General features: G+C 47.3%; 1 protein-coding gene across 1 annotated transcript in view; it reads left to right on the plus strand.

The window, feature by feature from the left end:
• MTUS2 (microtubule associated scaffold protein 2) overlaps positions 1-20,709 on the plus strand; it is a 1,701,731-nt gene that overhangs the window by 1,128,766 nt on the left and 552,256 nt on the right. The window contains exon 8 of the mRNA XM_078657132.1: positions 14,715-14,876. Within this exon, the coding sequence (XP_078513258.1) occupies positions 14,715-14,876 (162 nt within the window). The remainder of the gene's footprint in view (positions 1-14,714; positions 14,877-20,709) is intronic.

Below are 20,709 nucleotides of genomic sequence, written 5' to 3' on the forward strand. Positions count from 1 at the left end.
TCGTGAGTAAAGAAGTGGAGGTTTCGGAGTCGGAACATGAAGAGACTTTGCATCCGATTTCACCCGAACCTCAGGAACAGGTCCATTCTCCGATTCCATCCAATCCTTCTGGTCAGGAGGATGAAGGTGAGGAGCAGGGGGCTGGTGGAGCCGAAGTTCCGGCACCCGATGGTTCATCGACTCCGATTCCGGCGCCCGAAGAAGTGGTCGAAGTCGTATCGACTCTGCCTCCCCGGGAACAACCGAGAGGTCCATATCCTGAGTTTCCGACTCCAGGTCAGGATCCTTCCCAGTTCCTGAACGCCATGTTTGGTGTATATTCAAGGGCAATGTTCCCGTCTGGTGCACCTGTTGGTCCCACGGGTCCTATGGCCTTTAATTTAGGGGTTCCGCAGGCTTATGCCCCTGCACCCTTTATGCCCTTTATGCCGGCTCTACCGCCGCATTGGCATTTTCCGACACCACCGGTGTCGTCGACGCCGAAGCGCACGACGCCGGCTCCATCGACGCCGATCCCATCGACGCCGATACCCGTGACTCCGAGGCAAGATTCTGTCCGACCTCGTGTCGAGAAGCCTCGTCCGACGTCGGGTTCGACGCCGGCGGCGACCCCGTCGGAGTCGGTTCCGAATCCTTTGACTTCGATTGTGAAAGAAAGGTCTCGGAGAAAGGCCCAGAGACTTCTGGAAGAGGAGAAATATGGATATTCTGATACTGAGGAAGGAGAGTTACAGGATTCTGAGGATCCCTTTGATGACTTATGTGAGGCCAGTGGTCTTGAGCTATCACCTGAATGGGAGTTGGCTTCTGTATCGAATGCTCCATCTAAGGATGTGGTGCCTTACCACACTGTGATTAAGAAGGCAGCCAGTTTACTAAACATAACTCTACCTACAGCTGATTATAAGCCCAATATTTTAACTGAGGTGCTTCATTCACCCTCATCTGTGATCGAGCCTATGTTACCATTTAACGAGGCGTTGTCTGAACCTATCTATGAGGTCTGGAAAAAACCCTTATCTGGTCCAGCGGTTTCTAGAACGGTGGCAAGAAGGTATAGAGCTGCACCGGATGATCCTGCATTTTTAACAACGCATCCTCTTCCTGAGAGTTTGGTAGTGCAGGCTGCCTGCTCCAAAAAATCTGCTGGGGCATTTCCACAGGTTCCTGGAGACAAGGAATCCAGGAAACAGGACCAAAATGCAAAAAAGGTTTTTTCATCAGCCAGTATGGCATTGAAATCAACCAATGCTACGTGTTTGATGGGGAGATATATCCATGCTTTGATGGACTCTGTCAAGCAACTTATTCCAAAGGTTCCTGAGGAGGACAGGAAGGATTTTCAAGAAGTAATCTCGGACACCCAAGCAGCTGCGAGACAGGTCATCCAGAGTGGTTTGGACACTGCAGACTCGGTGGCAAGAGTCATGGGTTCCTCTGTGGCTACTAGGAGAGCTGCTTGGCTCAAATCTTCAGAGTTTTCTGCTGATGTCCAGTCTGCGTTAATGGACTTACCTTTCGATGGTTCAGGTCTGTTTGGAAAAAAAGCTGATACTGCCTTGGAGCGTTTTAAGGACAGTAGGGCCACTGCAAAATCTTTGGGCCTTCAGTCCAGAGGTACTACCGGAAGACGCTTCAGAGGATTTGGCAGATCTTCCTTTCGATCTTACAGATCATCCCAGCAGCAGCCTCAGCAGCAGCAGAACACGCTGTACAAGTCGTACAGAGGCAGACAAAGACCCCGTCCTAGAGGTCGTCAAGCTTCCTCCTCCTCCTCCTCCTCCTCTCCTTCCCAACCCCCGGCCAACGCAGCAAAGCAGCCCTAGATCCGCCATTCCGGATCATGTGGGCCCAGTAGGGGGTCGGCTTACTCATTTTCTACAAGATTGGGAATTTATAACATCGGATCTTTGGGTTCTCAATCTTGTAGAGAATGGGTATGCTCTTCCTTTCCAGGAATTCCCTCCCAATTACCCTCCTTGCCAGGGTTATTGTTCGGAAGACCACCTGCTTCTCCTGCAGGAAGAAGTCCTGGCATTATTCCGAAAGGGTGCAATAGAGGTGGTTCCAGAGCAGGAAAGGGGTCAGGGGTGCTACTCCCGGTATTTCCTGATACCCAAGAAAGATGGCAGACTTCGGCCAATCCTGGACCTCAGGATTTTGAACCTTTACCTGAAGCAGGAAAAGTTCAAAATGCTCACTCTTGCACAGGTTCTTCAAGCGCTGTTGGAAGAGGACTGGATGGTGTCGATCGACTTGCAAGATGCGTATTTTCATATTCCCATCTTGAAGTCTCACAGAAAGTATCTCCGTTTCACGGTTGGGTCACAGCACTACCAGTTTGTGGTCCTTCCGTTTGGCCTTACTACTGCACCTCGAGTCTTCACCAAGGTGATGGCAGTGGTGGCGGCTCATCTCAGGAGAACGGGGATTCATGTATTTCCGTATCTAGACGACTGGCTGATCAAAGCGGAGTCGCCAGAGAAGGTGCTCCATCATCTGCAGGAGACAACTCAGTTGTTGCACAGGTTGGGTTTTTCGATAAATGTACCCAAGTCTCACCTGGTGCCCTCACAGCGCAACCTGTTCATAGGTGCGGTACTGGACACAACCGTATGTCGTGCATTCCCTCCCCCTCAAAGGATTTGCGACATACGGGAGATGATTCCTTTATTTTAAAATGGAGCGGTCGTTCCAGTCCTGAAGGTCCTTCGCCTGCTCGGTCTGATGGCTTCATGCATTCTGTTGGTCAACCATGCACGCTGGCACATGAGGGCACTCCAGTGGTGCCTCCGCAGGCAGTGGTATCAGCACAACGGAGATCTCAGGGAGTCAGTGAGGATCTCCAGAGAAGCTGCAGCGGATCTGTCTTGGTGGAGCGTGGAAGGCAATCTGTCACAAGGAAAGCCTTTTCAACTTCCTCCATCGATGGCCACAGTGATAACGGATGCATCCACTCTCGGGTGGGGTGCTCATCTGGGAGACCTGGAGGTCAAGGGTCTTTGGTCTCCAGAGGAAAGGTTGCTTCACATCAACCTTCTAGAATTGCGGGCGATACGTTTGGCGCTCAAGGCCTTCCTCCCTTCCCTTCGCGGTCTGTCAGTCCAGGTCCTGACGGACAACACGACCGCGATGTGGTACATCAACAAGCAGGGAGGAGTGGGGTCGCAGTGTCTCTGCAGAGAGGCTCTGCGTCTCTGGTCCTGGGTTCAGGACCATCAGATTTGTCTGATGGCAAATCATCTGGCCGGGGTTCTGAACGTTCGTGCAGACAGTCTCAGTCGGCAGTTCTCTGCCGATCACGAGTGGAGGCTTCACCCAGATGTGGTTCACGACATCTTTCAGATGTGGGGGACACCTCGGGTGGACCTGTTCGCCACTCACGAGAACGCTCACTGCCTGTCATTCTGCAGTCTCCAGTATCCGATGCAAGGAGCCTTGGGAGATGCGTTTCAGTTGAGTTGGGACTCGCAACTCCTTTACGCGTTTCCTCCCATACCCTTGATTCCTCGGGTTCTGAGGAAAATTCGCCAAGACCGGGCCCAAGTCATATTGATCGCCCCGGATTGGCCAAGAAGGGTGTGGTATTCAGACCTTCTCCACCTCTCCTCTCACCCGCCGCTCCCTCTCCCTTACAGGGCAGATCTCCTCTCTCAGATGGAGGGGCAGGTTCTACACCCCCACCTCCAGACCTTACACCTTCATGCCTGGAGATTGAGCGGGGCAACCTGATTTCTTTTTCTCTCCCTCACGATGTGGTGGATGTCATTTTGTCAGCCAGGCGTGACTCCACTAAGTCCATCTATTCTTATAGGTGGTCTAAATTTGTCGTTTGGTGCAGGGAGAAATCTATAGACCCTTTGAGGTCCCATTTATCTGATGTGCTCCAGTTTGCCCTTTCCCTGGCCCAGCAGGGGCTTGCTGTTGCCACGGTGAAGGGTTATCTTTCTGCGCTGTCGGCGTTTATCTGTATGCCTGACCAGCCTTCTCTTTTTAAGTCTCCCATTGTTTTAAGGTTTTTGAAGGGCCTTACTAATAGGTTCCCTCCTACACCTTTTGTTGTGCCTCAGTGGGATTTGAATCTAGTTTTGACATTTTTAATGGGTGCTCCCTTTGAGCCTCTTCACAAGTGTCCCATGAGGCTTCTGACTTTGAAAACGGTTTTTCTCGTTGCAATCACCTCGGCAAGGAGGGTAAGTGAGCTTCAAGCTCTTAGTTCCAAGCCCCCATTCCTGACCATTCATGCTGAACGAATGGTTCTTAGGACCAGGGCTGCTTTTCTGCCTAAGGTGGTGACTCCTTTCCACCTTGGTCAATCCATTACCCTTCCTACCTTTTATCCTCCCCCTCACCCTTCCAAGGAGGAGGAGAGATTACACCGTCTTGACCCCAAGAGGGCGGTGTCTTTTTACTTGGACAGGACTAAAGACTGTCGAGTGGACGACCAGCTCTTCATTGGCTTTGCTGGCTGCAAGAAAGGAAGAGCGGTCCATAAGAGGACTTTGTCGAGATGGATCGTCCTCTGCATTAAGATCTGCTATTCTTTGGCTGGTAAGGACCCACCAGAGGGTATTAGAGCACATTCGACTAGAGCAAAGTCTGCAACATCTGCTTTGTCTAGAGGTGTACCTGTTGAGGACATTTGCAGAGCCGCGACTTGGGCCTCCCTCCACACTTTCGCGAAGCATTAATGCTTGGATACCGAGGTGAGGAGGGACGGCCACTTCGCTCGCTCTGTCCTCCAAGATTTCCTGGTATAGCAGAGTGGACACCCTCCTCCGGGAGTGGGGACTGCTGTGGGACTCTATTCACAAGGTGAGGAATCCACACGGCAGATGTATCTATCAGAAGAACAAGTTACTTACCTTCGGTAACGCTTTTTCTGGTAGATACAATATCTGCCTGTGGATTCCTCACTGACCCACCCGCCTCCCCGTTGTCCACTCTTCTGTGCCAGAGTTTCTATGATGTGTTATTTTATTGTCATGGAAATGTTTATTTCAAATGTTTTTATTGCATTTGCTTCGCACTGTGTGTGTTACCTTGTTTTCTATACTACGTATACTGTGTATATTTCTACTATCATCGGTCCGTCCGTGTGCCTCGAGGGCACGGAAAAAAGGGCGGAACTGATGTCATCATGCCGGCGTGGGCCTGTTATAGGCGCCGGTGACGTCAGCGAGGTCGCGTGCGATGCCGTGCCTCTGTGACGTCCGGATCCACGTCGGCGCGAAGCTACAAAAGAATTTCCGAATGTTGCTGACGCAAGGGGATATTCACAAGGTGAGGAATCCACAGGCAGATATTGTATCTACCAGAAAAAGCGTTACCAAAGGTAAGTAACTTGTTCTTTAGAGTAATTTTATGTAAATGTATCTTATGTGGACCCTATGACAATGTAGCATGGATATGGACCTGTATTGGGGGGCTCTCTGCTATGCATTATTGAGGTTGCATGGAAGACGCACAGCGATTCCATCAGTTGACTCAACTCAACTTCTCCTGTGCTGATCTGCTGCTCTCTTCCACCCGCCTCCTTCTTTAACTCCCTGTTCTGTTCTCCCATCCTGATCTGCTGCTCTCTTCCACCCCGCCCCCTTCTCCAAAACCCTGTTCTCTTCTCCCGTGCTGATCTGCTGTTCCCTTCCACTCAGCATCACTCAGGGGCACCACAACATCACTATGTGCTACCACGGCATCACTGAACGCCACAGCATCACTTGTCGCCACCACAGTATCAATCTGTGCAAACATTCAACAACAACTGGTTCAAATATGTTCTCTCAATGTTTCAAGCTTTATTACAAATGTCACAAAAAAATGTTGATATTTCACTTCTGTTCTTATATTTTAGTCACAATAAATACACTGAACATAATCTTCACAAACATTATTTACAAAAGTTCAAGCTATTTCCATTATACATTACAATAACTTTTATTTAAGTATTAATTATTATTTTTTTTAAACATTGTTCTTTGTCAAATCAATACTTCTAAGTCCTGTAAATACAAAACATGTTGCATTAAAAATGCTATAGGTGTCACATTTTCAAAAAATAAAAGTATTACCATTGTAAATGACAAATCTATTAATTTCACAATTTTTAAAAATAACACATAAATAACAAATTTGTCATGTACAGGACAAATAACTCAAACTTTCCTAATGCGAGACCTATTGCATTGCAAATGCCTGTTTACAGTGCCATAAAGCACACACTTGCACCTAGGGCATTTACTCACTTTACATGTCCACCACCTTTTTTGGGGCTGCATCAAGGGAAGCCTAGGCCCATAGGCACCCTTGGTTTTGCATTTATCACAAATTTGTAAATGCAACACCATTCGTACCTAAGTTAAGTCCACATTTGTAAAGCGCACAATCACCCGTAAGGGTCTCTAGGCGCTGGGGGCCGTCGGGAAGATTAAGCGAGCTATTGCCCAGAGTCGCATGGTGCTGAGCTAACCTGCCGCCGGAGCCGGGGATCGAACCGTGGTCCCCAGATTCCAGTGTCAGTCGCCCTGGCCGCGGCGCCACACCTCTCCCACACCTATGGGCTTTTAGGCCGGTAGGTATGAATGGTTTAGAATTTCCTAAATAGTGATTTCCAAATAGTGATTCCTACACTGTAGAAATCGCTATAAAGAAATCTCTATTTTTGTACTTTCTATTTTGCATTTCCAAAATAGCTTTTTCTTAGGATTCCCTATTGGGAAATGCAAACTGGAAGTTACGTACATCTGGCCCTTAGAGTGTTGAATGTGTAACTCACACTTCTATTTTGGAGTGCATCTACCATGGCTTTGTCACTTTTATTTTGGAGTGCAACTACCATGGTTTTGTCACTGTAGCTGCACATTATGGGAGTGTACTTCTTAGGAAACAAAAGTTGCACTAGCAGCTTTCATGCAATAAAGCACTTCTACAGTGTACACCTTGCTAGTAATTGGACAAGCCCTCCTTAGAAATTTTCAAATAACCTGTTCCTATTCTCTCTTCCGCAGTATAATTTCTGATTCTGTGACGTCTGCAAGAAAGGGGTCACTAATACCTATTATTCCACGGGAACCAAGGAAAGGGGATCATAGGGAATGTATCTCTTCTAGTAACGACATACATCTTCTAACGCGGATAATGCCATAGAAACATAAACTCTACGGTCCACCGCGCCGTGGTATTAGTCAATTCCTGCTCTGCGTGAAATTGACATGTCTGCCCCAAAAGACTGAACACACCAGCACGTGACAATCCACACAGCGCTATTAATACACAAGCCAGGGGTGCAGAAAGTGTCATGAAAGCAATATAACTCAGATTGATGTCACAGGGAGTGAGCTATCCAGTGAACATTGCATGTAAAGCTAGGTCGTCTATCACCAGGGCCTAATGACATCATAAACCATAAGGCCAAAGGTCACCTGCTACTGGGAAAGCCTAGCCAATGAGCAATCTGCAAGTAAGGCACATTCTGAGGATGCTAATACATGTCCTAGGAAATCTATTAGACTTCAGCAGACAACTGTTTACATTTAACTGCTTCTTGGACTGGATACAGATTACAAGGTTATAATCTAAAGCTTTTAGGCACAGTGTGAATTCGGCTAATTTAATTATGTGTCTCCGGTTGGGGATTGCTGTAAAAACTACTGTCCTGCAGTCTTGACCTCGATTATTCGGAATTATTTGAAGTAGCGGAATACTTAAGGCAGGTTTTAAATGCAATTAATGTCTGGAAAAAAGTACCGAAAGCGCAAAATCCGGGCGCTGATTCACAAAATCTGTGGATTTTTTCCGTCTGTAGATGGCACCTCCCTCCGGCAGCAGAACCTGCACAGGTGCAGAGTTGTTTTGCAGTGATAAAGGACCCTTGGAGTCTTTTCGAGGGGTCTGGGAAATGCATTGGTGTGGACTCTTGTAAACTTTTCATTTTGTGGGCATTCACAAACATTTGCAATATATTTCATACATAAATTCAAAACGAACGCCTAACTGGCTCGAGCACAAGTGTGGGAAAGTACATGAACCACCCCAGGTTTTAAATGAAAGAGTATTCCTCATTACAGTGAGAATACATAGTTCTTTTTAATAGCCTGAGCAAGTGTTTAGATTTCCTGTGACATCATTACAGGAAAATACCATCGAACAGCATGAGCAATATTTTTCATCACCATTGGGCAGATAGCAACTTGCAAAAATATATTGATCTGTGTCTAGGTGACTGGACAAACAGACCTCTTTCTCCGCCATTTAGCATAATTTCTGCATGGCACTTAACAGGAGTGACCCGCAGTAATGCCACTTCTACTGCGCCTTCTCTGCAGATTCTTGCAGCTTGCACTGGTGCCTTAACACACCCTACAGGTCCTGCTAAAACTCACCATTTCCCTAAGGAAACCCACAACGAATAGGCAGAAAAAAGCAGAAGAAATTCCTCCAAGTTTTGCTCTAGTCTTTCCCTCACTAGAATTGGAAACCCCAAAAAAGAATTACAGCACGTATTGTAAAAGGGGGCAGACTCCTTGGCACTGGGAATGCCAGTGTCAGTAAACTGATCCCGCCTCAACTGAATGCCCGTGTTGAGGAGTGGTACAGTAACATTAGATGGTAACAAGTGCCCAGCTGTGCCCTCGAAATAGCTCGATTGAACTCAGAGATTTGTTTTATGAAGACATTTAGAACATGTTTCCAAGATTGAGGATGACAATTGAATTGAATGACTGTTTTTCTTGGTAACTAGCTCTCGGTTTCATAGGTCAACTGGATTTATTGCTGGTTGTATGTTGTAGCGAGGAGCTATAATTCATTATGTTTTTGGAAAGCTGTATTCCTCCATCCAAAGAGGTTATCTATCTTCCCCTGGCTTCCACTCCAGACAATCCGCATGCTAAACTATGAAAAATTGATTGTCGAATAAAAGCAGTGCATTCTAAATTGGTTCAATTGACATTTGAAATTCATTTCTGTACAAGCAACACAACACTTTCGAGATTAATTCATCACTTATCTTTAACCCATGCCTAGGTATCGACCACCTATCTCACTCAAGCTTGGTCCATTCATACCAAAATATCAGTTCGTGGAAATCTCATGTTATTTTTCTTTGTTACCTCCTAACATACACACAACACAAGATCGAGAGAGGGGCTTTGAAATAGCCCTGTTCAGCCACTGGCTTCTTGGAGTGAGCCCCTTTCAGGCACTGGCTCCAAAGGCTCTCCTTTTTTATGTTATTTTTTATTTAAAGAGTAAAAGAGACAAAGTTCATTTATGCATAGATTTGCATACAATTATCTAAAAAGATATTCTACAATGATCATTTGTATCACTTCGGCTTTGACCTAGGCCTCCGTGCTATTCTCTGATATGGTAATGCTGTTTACTTTATCCAACCTACCCCTGTTATTTATTTACTCATATGAGTCCAAAGACCATCTGACCTTTCTTATTGCAGATAGCTACTTTAATTTCATAGTATTTCCATAGATGTTCCAACTAGCAATCTATATTGACGGAGGACTTTTCTTTCCAGTCGCTAGCAATGCTCAATCTGGCAGTCGTCAAGCAGTTCACTAAACAAGCAATAAAGTTTTGTGATACCCACACCACTTTGTGCTCCTGTAGTAATTCCATTAGTGGTATTGCTTTGGTACCAATATTGTGGTAATGACGTGGTACCAGTATTAGATAGCCCAAATCAACTGAAATAATCTCTTGTTTACATATACCTATATAAATTATGTTTGAATAAAGAAAATTCCACCTGAAGTTCAAGAAAAGAGAGAATGTCCCTCTTTTATTAATTGCCCTATTATTGTTATACCCTGCTCTACTCACATATATAACTGGGATCATTAAAGCTGCTCAGGAGAGAGGAGCCTTCCCGCAGTGAAGTATAAATATTAATTCTAGAGAGTTGGTGTCCCCGACATAGGGCTTTCCATATCACCTTTGCTGATGCTGATGTTGCAACTTTGGAGCCTACACTTTTGAAATAGCTAGGGTGGAAAGATTTGAGAAGCTTGCCTCTAGAAAAGGGTAAAAAAAAACGAATCGGATACATTTGCAGATAATATGATTCTGAGTAATCAAATATTAGACAATGCATTTTTTTGTAATGTGTCTGCAACTTAAAATCCAACAGGGCTCACTCCCATTTAACATTGGAGGATCAGGGAATCGCATTGCTTTTCATGGTCTTTGATCACGCCATAGGAATTGTCCAGTAACAGTTGCAAGTTGGGTCCAAGTACTGCAATCGATCAAAAAAGATATAGAACATTTAGTAGTATAATCCTCTCAATTATGTTATACCCACCCATTAGTTACGGAATTTAAACAAGTATTCCATCAGGGGAGTCTCATAATTGATTTTATCCACTTGGCTACATATCCTGACTCCCAAATAGATTGCTCCCTTGATTATACAATAATTGGGCTGGTAATCCACATAGTTTTTAATAATTTGTGTTTATTCTGAATTTTAACTAATTATTTCTATATTCTGAACACCTTTAGGAGAATAAACTGACACATAATCTGCATATATGGATATTTTAATCTTTACCCCACTTAAATAAGCTGGCTATTTATTTGGATTCTGGAGCAGTGTCTAATGTAAGGTTCTAATTAAATCGCTAAAAGTAGTGGGGAGATTTGGAAGTCTTGCAGAGTGCCCCAGGTAATATTACTGTAATCTGAGGTCTGGCATTTGGTTAATATTCTCGCTAGGGAGATTATATAGTACCTGTACTCGCTTGATGTATTTTTTAGGGACTCTCACCTCCATGAAACTCTGGTGGAAAGCCTTTTCTGCATTAAGTAAAGTCATGGCGACCCAATTTCCCATAATATTGGCTGCATCAAAGTTTGTTGATATGTTCAGTGGTATCACAGTCCGGTATAAAACATTGTTGTTCCTTGCTAACTAATCTAGCAACTATGCAAGATAATCTGCTAGCCAATACTTTGGAATACATTTTGGCATGTACATTAATCAAAGATATTGACTGGTTAGAGCCACGCTCATTTGCCGGTTTGCTTTTCTTTAAAAATACTCTTGCATTGACCGAGTTCCATGAAGTTGATTTTCCATGTCAGCGATACAACCATTCAGTAATTTTTACCAATATAGGTAAAAGGATACGAGAAAAGTTTTTGTAGAATTCAAGAGGATGCAGTTCTCACCTGCTGCTTTCACACCGGCAACAACTGGATTGCAAATGACTGGCCATATTTTAATTTGTTTCCTTTGTGTGCCAGTGAAGAGGATTCAGCAGTTTTCCTTTTTATGAACCTCCAGGTGCAATCCTGGTACAGAATATTCTGGCATGTGTAGATCTAGGTATCAACTGTGTATTTTTTGTCAGAAATACATTGCTTAAAACATCTGGAATAGGAAGCAGCATGTCAATAAAGCAACATCTTAGACAGAATTACCAGTGGGGTCCTTTACTACAAAACATATAGGGCCTGATTACAAAGTCGGGCGGAGGCTTTCTGCCCGACATGGTAGGTTTACGGTCCGACCGCCATATTAGGATGGCGGTGGTCGGAGATTAAACCTGCGGGGGGATTCTGCCGTGGTTCCGAAAGGCTCAATGAGCCTGGTGGTCATTTGGAAACACTTCATAATCCCTTAAGGATGGCGTTTCAGCTGTTAGGATTATGATGGCACTTTCCGACAGCAGTTCCATGTCGGCCTTTCTGACATGGACCTGCTGTCATAAAGTGTCTTTGGGGGCCCATAGCACGACCCCCATCCCTCTGCGATCTCTGCTTTCTGCCCTGGGGAGCACCTATGGTGCCCCCCTCAACATTCCTGCACCGTGTAGCAGGCACCTCACGGTTACAAACTTCCATATTTCAATGGGAGCTTGTGCTGTTGGCATTTTCAGCCCACAGCACAAGCTCCCAATGAAAAATGGAAGTTTCCGACCACAATATGTGCTGTCGCATCCTAATTGGGTTGTACGAACCACCGACCTATGGCAGGCGGTTCCTTCACCACAACGGTCCGCCTGACATCGTAATCAGGGCTTTAGTATTATTACTTATAAACAATAGTACCCCAAAGTGCTTTGCATGTGGTGTATGTGTCACCATAGAGTCATTCGCCATTGGTGCATTTCTTGTGCCGGTTACTATGACCATACCGAAAGCTAAGCAAGTCAATTAGGTGAAGCCAATGCCCCGCACACGAAATAGGGGGGAGGCCCTTGTGTTGTGCCACTGTTTAGCCGTGGCATAGCGGACTGAAGTCTAAACGAGCAAAAATCAGACAGGGACAAATGAGAAGACCATTACAAAAATGATGTCTGTTTGCACTATACCTATAAAAGAAACTGGATCACACAAGTATTGGAGGGATAGGCTGATGCTTTTACTCCTGTTCCCTAGATGGTTATCACCAACAGTTGACTGGTTTCAGCTATAAATGCCATGCTTGACCCACTCCCAGGAAAGAACTACCTTGAACAGCTGTAGAAAAGAACACTACAAAGCTTGGGTGTGCTAAAGAATACCTAACTGCCGGACAGAGGCCTCTGGAGAGAGTTGGTTCCAGCTGTGCCCTGAACATCTAGGAGCAGATTATTGTTTCAGAGACCAGTGGTCCTAATATCTTCCCAAACAGTAAGAATATGGGGGTCCAAGTTACCCATTTAAAGAGTTCAAGCCTCAATGGAATTTCTCTCCTGTGGATGAAGAGTGCGGAAGACCCTAAAACAAAGGGTGCTAATTGCCTGTGTGGAATTGAATTTGTTGGATAGATTCAACTTAATGTTTTGCGGCCTGCTCCTGTGGAACATTTTTGCTATGGCAGGAGATGCTTATGGCCCAGTCTCTAATGAAAGCTGGTACTACTGGAGAGAAATTCTGAACGGCAGATGCAGCTGGATATTTTTCCAGTGACCAGAACTGGAGCTGCTGGAGGCTGCTTGCAACTGGAAACTGTGGACTGGTGTTTGAAGAACCGGTCTTGAGATGTTAAAACCTTTTCCAAGGTACTCTTAAAGAACATTCACTCTGAATGTTGGTTAGTTCACAACTTTCCCTTTTAAAATAAATAATTTCTGAAAACATATTCTAACTCCTAAAGAAGCTGCGGGTTGAGGGGAAGAAGGTGTAGCTTTTTGTTTCCATTCAGTCCCGAAAATGACTGCACTGCTGTCCCCGCTGTGTTAATTTTGACAAAAGTTCTGTTTACTTTCTGCCCCAAACTGGATTTTATCAATAAGCGGTTACATTAATTTTTGCAGCAAGGTTTCATCCGTACAATTTCTATTTGTTTTTATTACATTCTTATATTTTTAGTTGCCTCGCTCTTTTAGGTTCATCATTGTCCGTTTAACCATCTTGTTGTGTTGGCAATGATTCCAATGCACCGCATGCATTTCTCATATGAAAGCCTCAAGCTTGCGCAAGGTTACTACCATTGATGAGCCAGAGACTTGTTTACATTTTAGGAGTCAGATTGTTTGGGTCTAGTTGGAACTCATTCACAGCTTAGATCATGACAGTGGCCTCCCTCTCCACATACACAGCCTGACAATCTGGGTTGGTTTCATCAAGATTTACCAAATGACCTCTTTGTTAAGAGTGTGGTATCCACTAGAAAGTCATACTCCACTTCTCCACCACCATCGTCTTATTTACAAATATCCCTCAAGCTCTTACTTACTTATTTGTTATCGAGGCACCCGTCATCTATTCATCTATAGCACAGCAGTTTTTGATCCGGATACTAACACAAAGTAGGGCAGTACAGGCAGCATGACCTACTGTCCCATCCAAAGCTGTTGGTCCTCACGTCCAATCAGGGCAGTCATCCGGTTCTGAGGAGGTCTGCGAAGCTGTGGTTATTTCTGACAGGAGCATCCTATCATTATCAATATTGGTGCCTTGTGCTTTCTGTTTCAAGATTTAACAGAATTATTAAATCATAAGTGCAGCAGCTGGCTGATCAGCAGAGACAGACCCAAATTGCTCATTTTTCTTGAATCCAGAAAGAAAATGTGATTGTCGTATTGTGCTATTTTCGTGGAAGGCTTCCTCTGAGCATTCCGTCTGAATGTGCATGCCATCTGTTCATTGACAATCCTCTCTTGCCTGCTTGCCTTCAGCACCCCTCAGAGAGTTTTTGCATGATTTAAATATATTTTTTCTTTGCAATTACCACCATACGACTGCAAAAGCGTTCATAGAGAAATAGTTTACATTGTGTGCCAAATGGAAATGTACAGAAATAGTACACTAAAAAGGCAAAGTATTTAATTGTCTGACTGTTACTCTTGGAAACAAGCTCACCCCAACTCTGGTCATCTTCTCATATGTATTTATGGTCATCGCAAATAGTTCTCTATACATCTCAGTGTACTGGCAGCTGTAACATTCTCATAATGTGTTGCAAAAATAACATTAATACATTCTGTTAAATTATTGTTCCTATGTGTACTGTCTTAAGATGTGGTAATGTAATAACATTATTATTATTAATAATAAAATAGGCTGACTGATAACTGAGATGTTTTGATAATATTAGCAGTGAAGATTATCTGGTAAAATGCAAAGCTTCTAAAAATTGAGACCGTCTGTAAAATGTTGCCAAAATTGTGTTTTTGTTTTCTGAGACTCTGTGCAGGGATCTAAGTCTGAAGGCATTTTCTATTAAGATTTAATGAACATCTAATTAGTGCTGTTCCTGTCTCCTGCAGGTTCAGCTGTGGCAAACGAAGAGCAGTCAACTCCAAAGGCAGCCGCGCCTTCAAAGGAAGTACCTAAGGGCGCCAACAGGACGGTGCAGCAAGTGCCCAATGGCGTGTCAAATCTGCGCAGGAGTTTCCTCCCAGCACCAAAAGCTGCCGCCACTCCTCCCGGTAAGCAACTATGTAACACCAGCCAATTAATGAATAGACCTTGTTTCCTCCAACTTCTTCAAATAAGAAGTTGCATCACTAAATGGTAGCTCAGCAGAATTGCATTCAATATATAAGAGGTGTGCAATAATCATGGCTGTTGTGGGTAGCTCACAAGATGGTACAACAAAAGTGTGCTCCTCAGCTTTTGAGGCTCTATACATTGGCCATTGAAAATAGCACTGCTGTTCTCATGGATATCACCTAGGATAGTTCCACTTTCACCATAATTACTACCACCTTTGCGTTTAATGCACATTTGAAAAAAGGGTAAAACACTTGCTGTATCCCCACAGTATTGCACTTGGATCTGGGGCAGGTCCAGGCCTACCTGCAAGCCAACAGCTTGCAAAACTGATGGATGATTCACAAAACCAGCTCTTCCTGCAGAGGTGTCACCACGCTTTAAGATTTTCTACATACATAAGTGGAACCTAGAAGAATAGTTAAGGGTTCTATAGGACAGTGCCTTGCGGTTTAGCCGGGAAAATGCAATTCAAACAAAGGCAAAATCTGCATAGCATTTTACATAATTATACACACTGTCAAATTTTCATCTGAGTGATGCATGTGTAAATAACTTTATTAGGAGTTTTAGAAAGCACAATGGGTAACTTCATGGTGATAACAATGGTAAATGGGAAACCGGTACAGAAATGGGTAGGGGAGGTTAAGTCCAATCCAGGGAGTTGCAACCGGTGTCCATTATTCTTTAGTTGCAGTTCTGGAGTCAATGTATAGTTCAGTTGAAGGAAAGATTCTATACTTACATCTTCGAAATGTTCCTCATTTTTGGAACCACCAGTGATTTTGATCCCCTCAGGTTACGGTTGAGGCTGCTACTCAACTTAGGGTCAGAATTGATTGCTCATAAGGTACGATCCCGACTTGGGCTTCGTTTATACATAGAAAACTCTCCTTGATCCATAGAAGCATATATTCAGGCACACAAATATGTTAGTTGTGTTAGAAGGTTGGTTGTCTCACTGGAAGTGGATTTGCACATGTTCTGCATACATCTGGAAGCCCGCATGATATGGCTGAAGTAGTGGAGCCATAGGGAGCATGTAGATATTGATGAACATCTCAAAAGTAAGGCTCCTTGGAGTATGCCAGAGGTCCAAACTGAATCCACAAGATTGCAAGGACACTTATGCCCGTCCATTTCTCTATCTTTTCCAAAAGAGTAGGATGATTCACAGTTTCACACCTATAAGGAGGAGTTTCCCCAAGGGGCGTGGCTAGGCACGCAATGGCGGAGGTCGCAACAGGGTAGAGCTCCGCACAGAGCTCCCCTTCCCTGGGCCGATTCTCCGCCATAGTTAACTGCAGCCGGCCGAAATCGCAGGCGGACCTTCCGCACACAGTTCTCGACATTCTCGCCGACTTTGGCTCCGGAGCCCCGAAGCGGCGAACACCGGCCTGCTCTACGGCCCTCCTGCGGGCTCTGGCGCGCCCTGCGCGGCAGGCGCATTCACGCGAGGCCGCGGATCGGGCCCAGCGGACAGGCCACATCCTGATTGCGTGCCCTGACGGACGCGGCCGACTGGCCGGACAGGCGCCGGCCTACGGGGGCCCGCTCACAGTCCTGCGCCCCTCTCCTCCGCAATACCAGCTATCGACGAAGAGCCCCGACGCTGGAGGACACGCTGCTGTTGCCCGGGCGGAGGACACGGCTCTCTGGCCCTCTGACGCAGCAACCGAGGACGGAGCGGCTCCTGAGCCGACGACACACCAACGGAGCGGTAGGGCCAGATGGTGGATCCCCCCTCCCCCCTGAACTTTGCCTAGAGACTGGGCCTGCCTGGTGGGACCTCTTCCTGCGGGCTCGAGCTGCTGCGGCGGGTGTTCCCGGGGGCATATTAATAACACGGACACCAGGCGCGAGGTGCCCGCTTATCGCCCGCTGACATTGTGGACCCATCTCATGCCTCACAACCGGCCTGCGGCGATGCTGCCCGGACAGTAGTACTGCCAACCCACGGGCGTAAGTGGCGGATTGGCCGCCCCTTGTGCTGAAGATCTGCGGCAGCCATCTCTGCTACAGGCTCTCCCGCGCACCACACACGGACCCAGCTGCCACCCACCAGACGACGCACGGCGGGCATGGCCGTGAGTCGGACCTGATGCCTGGACCTTCAGCTGCGGCCTGCAGAGGACGTTGCCCTACCTCCTTGCCTCCATACCTCTTCAAAAACGGACCCTGAGAGACTGCATGCTATATTGGCTCTAGTTCCTTGACACAGCCCACACAGCGCGGAGGCCCTGCGCTACAGAGGGACGGGGTCCTGCTTGGCGGCCCTCACCAGCCGTATTGACGGTGGGTACTACTACTCCGCCTCACCTACAGACCGGGAAAGCGCAGCGCAGGTGGTGCAAATTGGCGGTTGGCGTGGGACCTGGAGCTCACGTGGGCGGACCTATCGATTGCGGCCGTAGCCTGCATCGCCAGTTGGTTGTAGCGTTGCCCAACAGCTGCGCGGATTGTACTGTCCATTGGGCAATCCCGCACATGTCCGGAGGGGTACGAACCCGCACTGGGACTGGAGGAGCCCCACCGAAGGGTAAATCAGAAAAATCAAAGGGCAAGATGGCTGCCGATCAAATAGCTGCAAGGTTGGACAGCGTACTAGCAGCCATGGAGCGCATGGAACAATCTCTCCAGCTGACGAGAACATCGTTGGAGTCCAAAATAGACAGTGTCGCCATCGATCTCACTCACCTGCGAGACGACCACAAGAAGCTGGCTGATCGAACTAAATCATTGGAGGGGACAGTCAGGGACCTTGAACCCGCAGTCACCCAGACGGATAAACAGGTACAAGACCTCTTGAGCAGAGTCGAATTCCTGGAGGACCGAGCTGAGGATGCGGAAGGGAGGGCGAGACGCAACAACATCAGACTCGTGCGGGTCCCGGAAAATTGGGAAGGGAATCATCCTGCCCAACATGTGGAGGAATGGCTCAGAACATTACTACCTGAAGGCACTCTTTCGCCATACTTTGTGGTGGAGAGGGCACACAGAGTTCCCATGAGACCCCGCGCCACGGGCGCTAACCCGCGGCCACTCCTTTTCCGGATATTGAACTACAGGGACAGAGACACGGTGCTGCGGGAAACTAGACGGCTTGGGGAAATCCGCATAGACAATGCTACCATAATGTTCTTTCCGGACTACACTATTCAAGTGCAACGACAAAGGCACGACTTCTTGGAGGTAAAACGGCGTCTCCGCACCGCTGGCCTGAAATACTCACTTCTCTTTCCTGCGAAACTGAGAGTGGTAACACAGGACAAAACCCATTTCTTTGACACCCCTGAGGAAGTCAGCGAGTGGCTTGACAGCGGCACGGACACGACGCCCAGGCAGGCGCAAGGAAGCGAGCCGCGGCCGCACACACGAGGACCGCGCCGCCACCGTAGAAACAGAGGCCAGCAGACCCGCCGCCCGGAGGACGTGTCCAGACACTCCCCACCAGCAGATCAAATACTCCAAGAACAGCGAGATGCGCTCCGGAGGGTCACTCAACTGAGCAATTCGCCCTCGTCAGACGCTATACCGGAGGACGGTCCACAGACAATCCCCAGCGATGATGACACCATCTATGGCCTACCAGACTCCCAGGCATCGGTGGAACTGCCTGACGTCATGCCACAAACGACGGACATGCTACATTAAAGACATATCACCATCAAAACCGGACCCTGCCGAACTGCAGGGGATGGAGCTGAGGAAGTGATGACTGTTGGACAATATGGCTGCTGGCGGTCACACTGGAAGATCCACCCTGCTCTGGTGCTAGATGGAGAGGCCTTCCTATAGTGAGTATACCTCCCGGACTAGCAGACACAGAACAGGTAAGGAGGTGGCGCAGATGTGATCTATTACACTTTCCCTCCCCGCCACACTCCCGTGCATCCTGCCCTGCCCATCCCATCTCAGGACTGGTCCCTACTGGCCAAATGGGGGCTAAAGACTACTTGCGCTCCTCCTACATTGTTGGCCCAGCGGAGGTCCGAGCGCCACGGAGACATCAATGGTTCCCCGGACACTGAATCTGTACACAAGGCAAACTAGACATAGGGCCCAGGGAAGGGCCACTATCCCTCATTCTATACTTTTGTCTATTTACACCGCAGATACTGTGCTTAGCGCATGACACCCCCTAGACTTGATTGTTGAACTTTTACCCTCTTGGTGTGTTTGGACGGCGACATGTTCCGTGGCCGACCTTATGGTATTTGTTGTGGTTTTACATTGTTTGAATATTTTGTATTTTCCCCTACCCTTGCGTTTGGAAGCTTACCCCCCCTATTCCTTCATGAACGGGTGCCAGAGTTTGGAATGAGTGAGGAGGGAGGGCAGGGAGATCCAGGGGGTTGCACACCTGAGGGGTGGAGGGCGGATGGGGAGGATGCTTCATGTCTACACTGTGATTATGGCTGAAATCAAGATCTGCACCTGGAACGTTAGGGGCATGCACACGCCGTCAAGACGCTACCAAATCTATTCCTACTTGAGACGTCACAAGTTTCATGCGGCGTTATTGCAGGAAACCCATTTAGATGCACCAGAAATACTTGCGCTGCGCCGCAGATGGCGTGGGCAACTTTACGCTACTGGGTATTCCTCCTTTGCTAGAGGGACGCTCATATGGATTAGGCCAGGCACCCCATGGGCGGTTATGGACACACAGATAGACGCAGAGGGCAGATACGTGATTGTCAGGGGCAGACTAGACGGACACCCAATTGTAATCGCCTCTATATACTCCCCCAACATTGAACAGGGTAAATTCTTAGATAGCCTCTCCTTGAAACTGGCGCCTTGGCATGGTATCCCGTGGATACTTGGGGGTGACTACAACAGCGTCCTAGATGCTAATCTGGACAGATCCACCGCACCCACAGCCACAGCTCAGACACACGCCACCACGAAAGCACTCCTAACCTGGGCCATGCAATGGGACCTCAGTGACGCTTGGAGGGCTCGCAATCCCACTACACGGACGTACTCCTACTGGTCTGGGGCCCACGCGCTACATGTCAGGTTAGACAGATACATGATCTCTACTGAACTTCTCCCATTGGTCACGGATACCCAGTATATGGGCCGAACACACTCGGACCACAACCCATATACGCTGGCGATAGCTTGGGAGAACCCGCACCCACCTGTCCCCACATGGCGCCTGCAACCAGACCTCTTACTAGATTCGTCCTTTCGTGAATCCCTACTCGCACAAACAGCCCAATACTTTGAACTTAATGCTAACACAGCGTCCTCCCCCCAGGTTGAGTGGGACGCCTTCAAAGTAGTGACCCGGGGAATCTGCTTGGGTACACAGGGACACATTAAGAGACAACTGCAAAACGAACTGACACGTATTGAGACGGAATTGCTAGCCCTTGAGAATGCAACAGGGGGGATGCAGACGCCAGACTGACAGAGGCCAGAACGGACCATGATCGTCACCTGGAACGTTTACGCACCATTAACTTTGCGGCACATTCTGCCCGCATGCATCGTCAGGGTGACAGACCTGGTAAATTGTTGACCTGGCTGATCGCACAGGAGGCCCGCTCGACTCCCATCTCGGCAGTACAGGCGGAGGGAGGTGGCTTACTCTACACCCAACGTCACATACATGAGGCGTTCACCAGCCACTACTCGGGACTGTATTGTTCCCGACTGCGCGCCTCGCTGTCTGACATAACTGAATATCTCCTGCCAATACCTTTGCCCGCGTTAACTGCTGCGCAGCGGGATGACCTAGGAGCGTCCTTAGACCCA

This window comes from Lissotriton helveticus, chromosome 8, assembly GCF_964261635.1.
Source record: "Lissotriton helveticus chromosome 8, aLisHel1.1, whole genome shotgun sequence".
In the NCBI taxonomy this organism is placed as follows: Eukaryota; Metazoa; Chordata; class Amphibia; order Caudata; family Salamandridae; genus Lissotriton; species Lissotriton helveticus.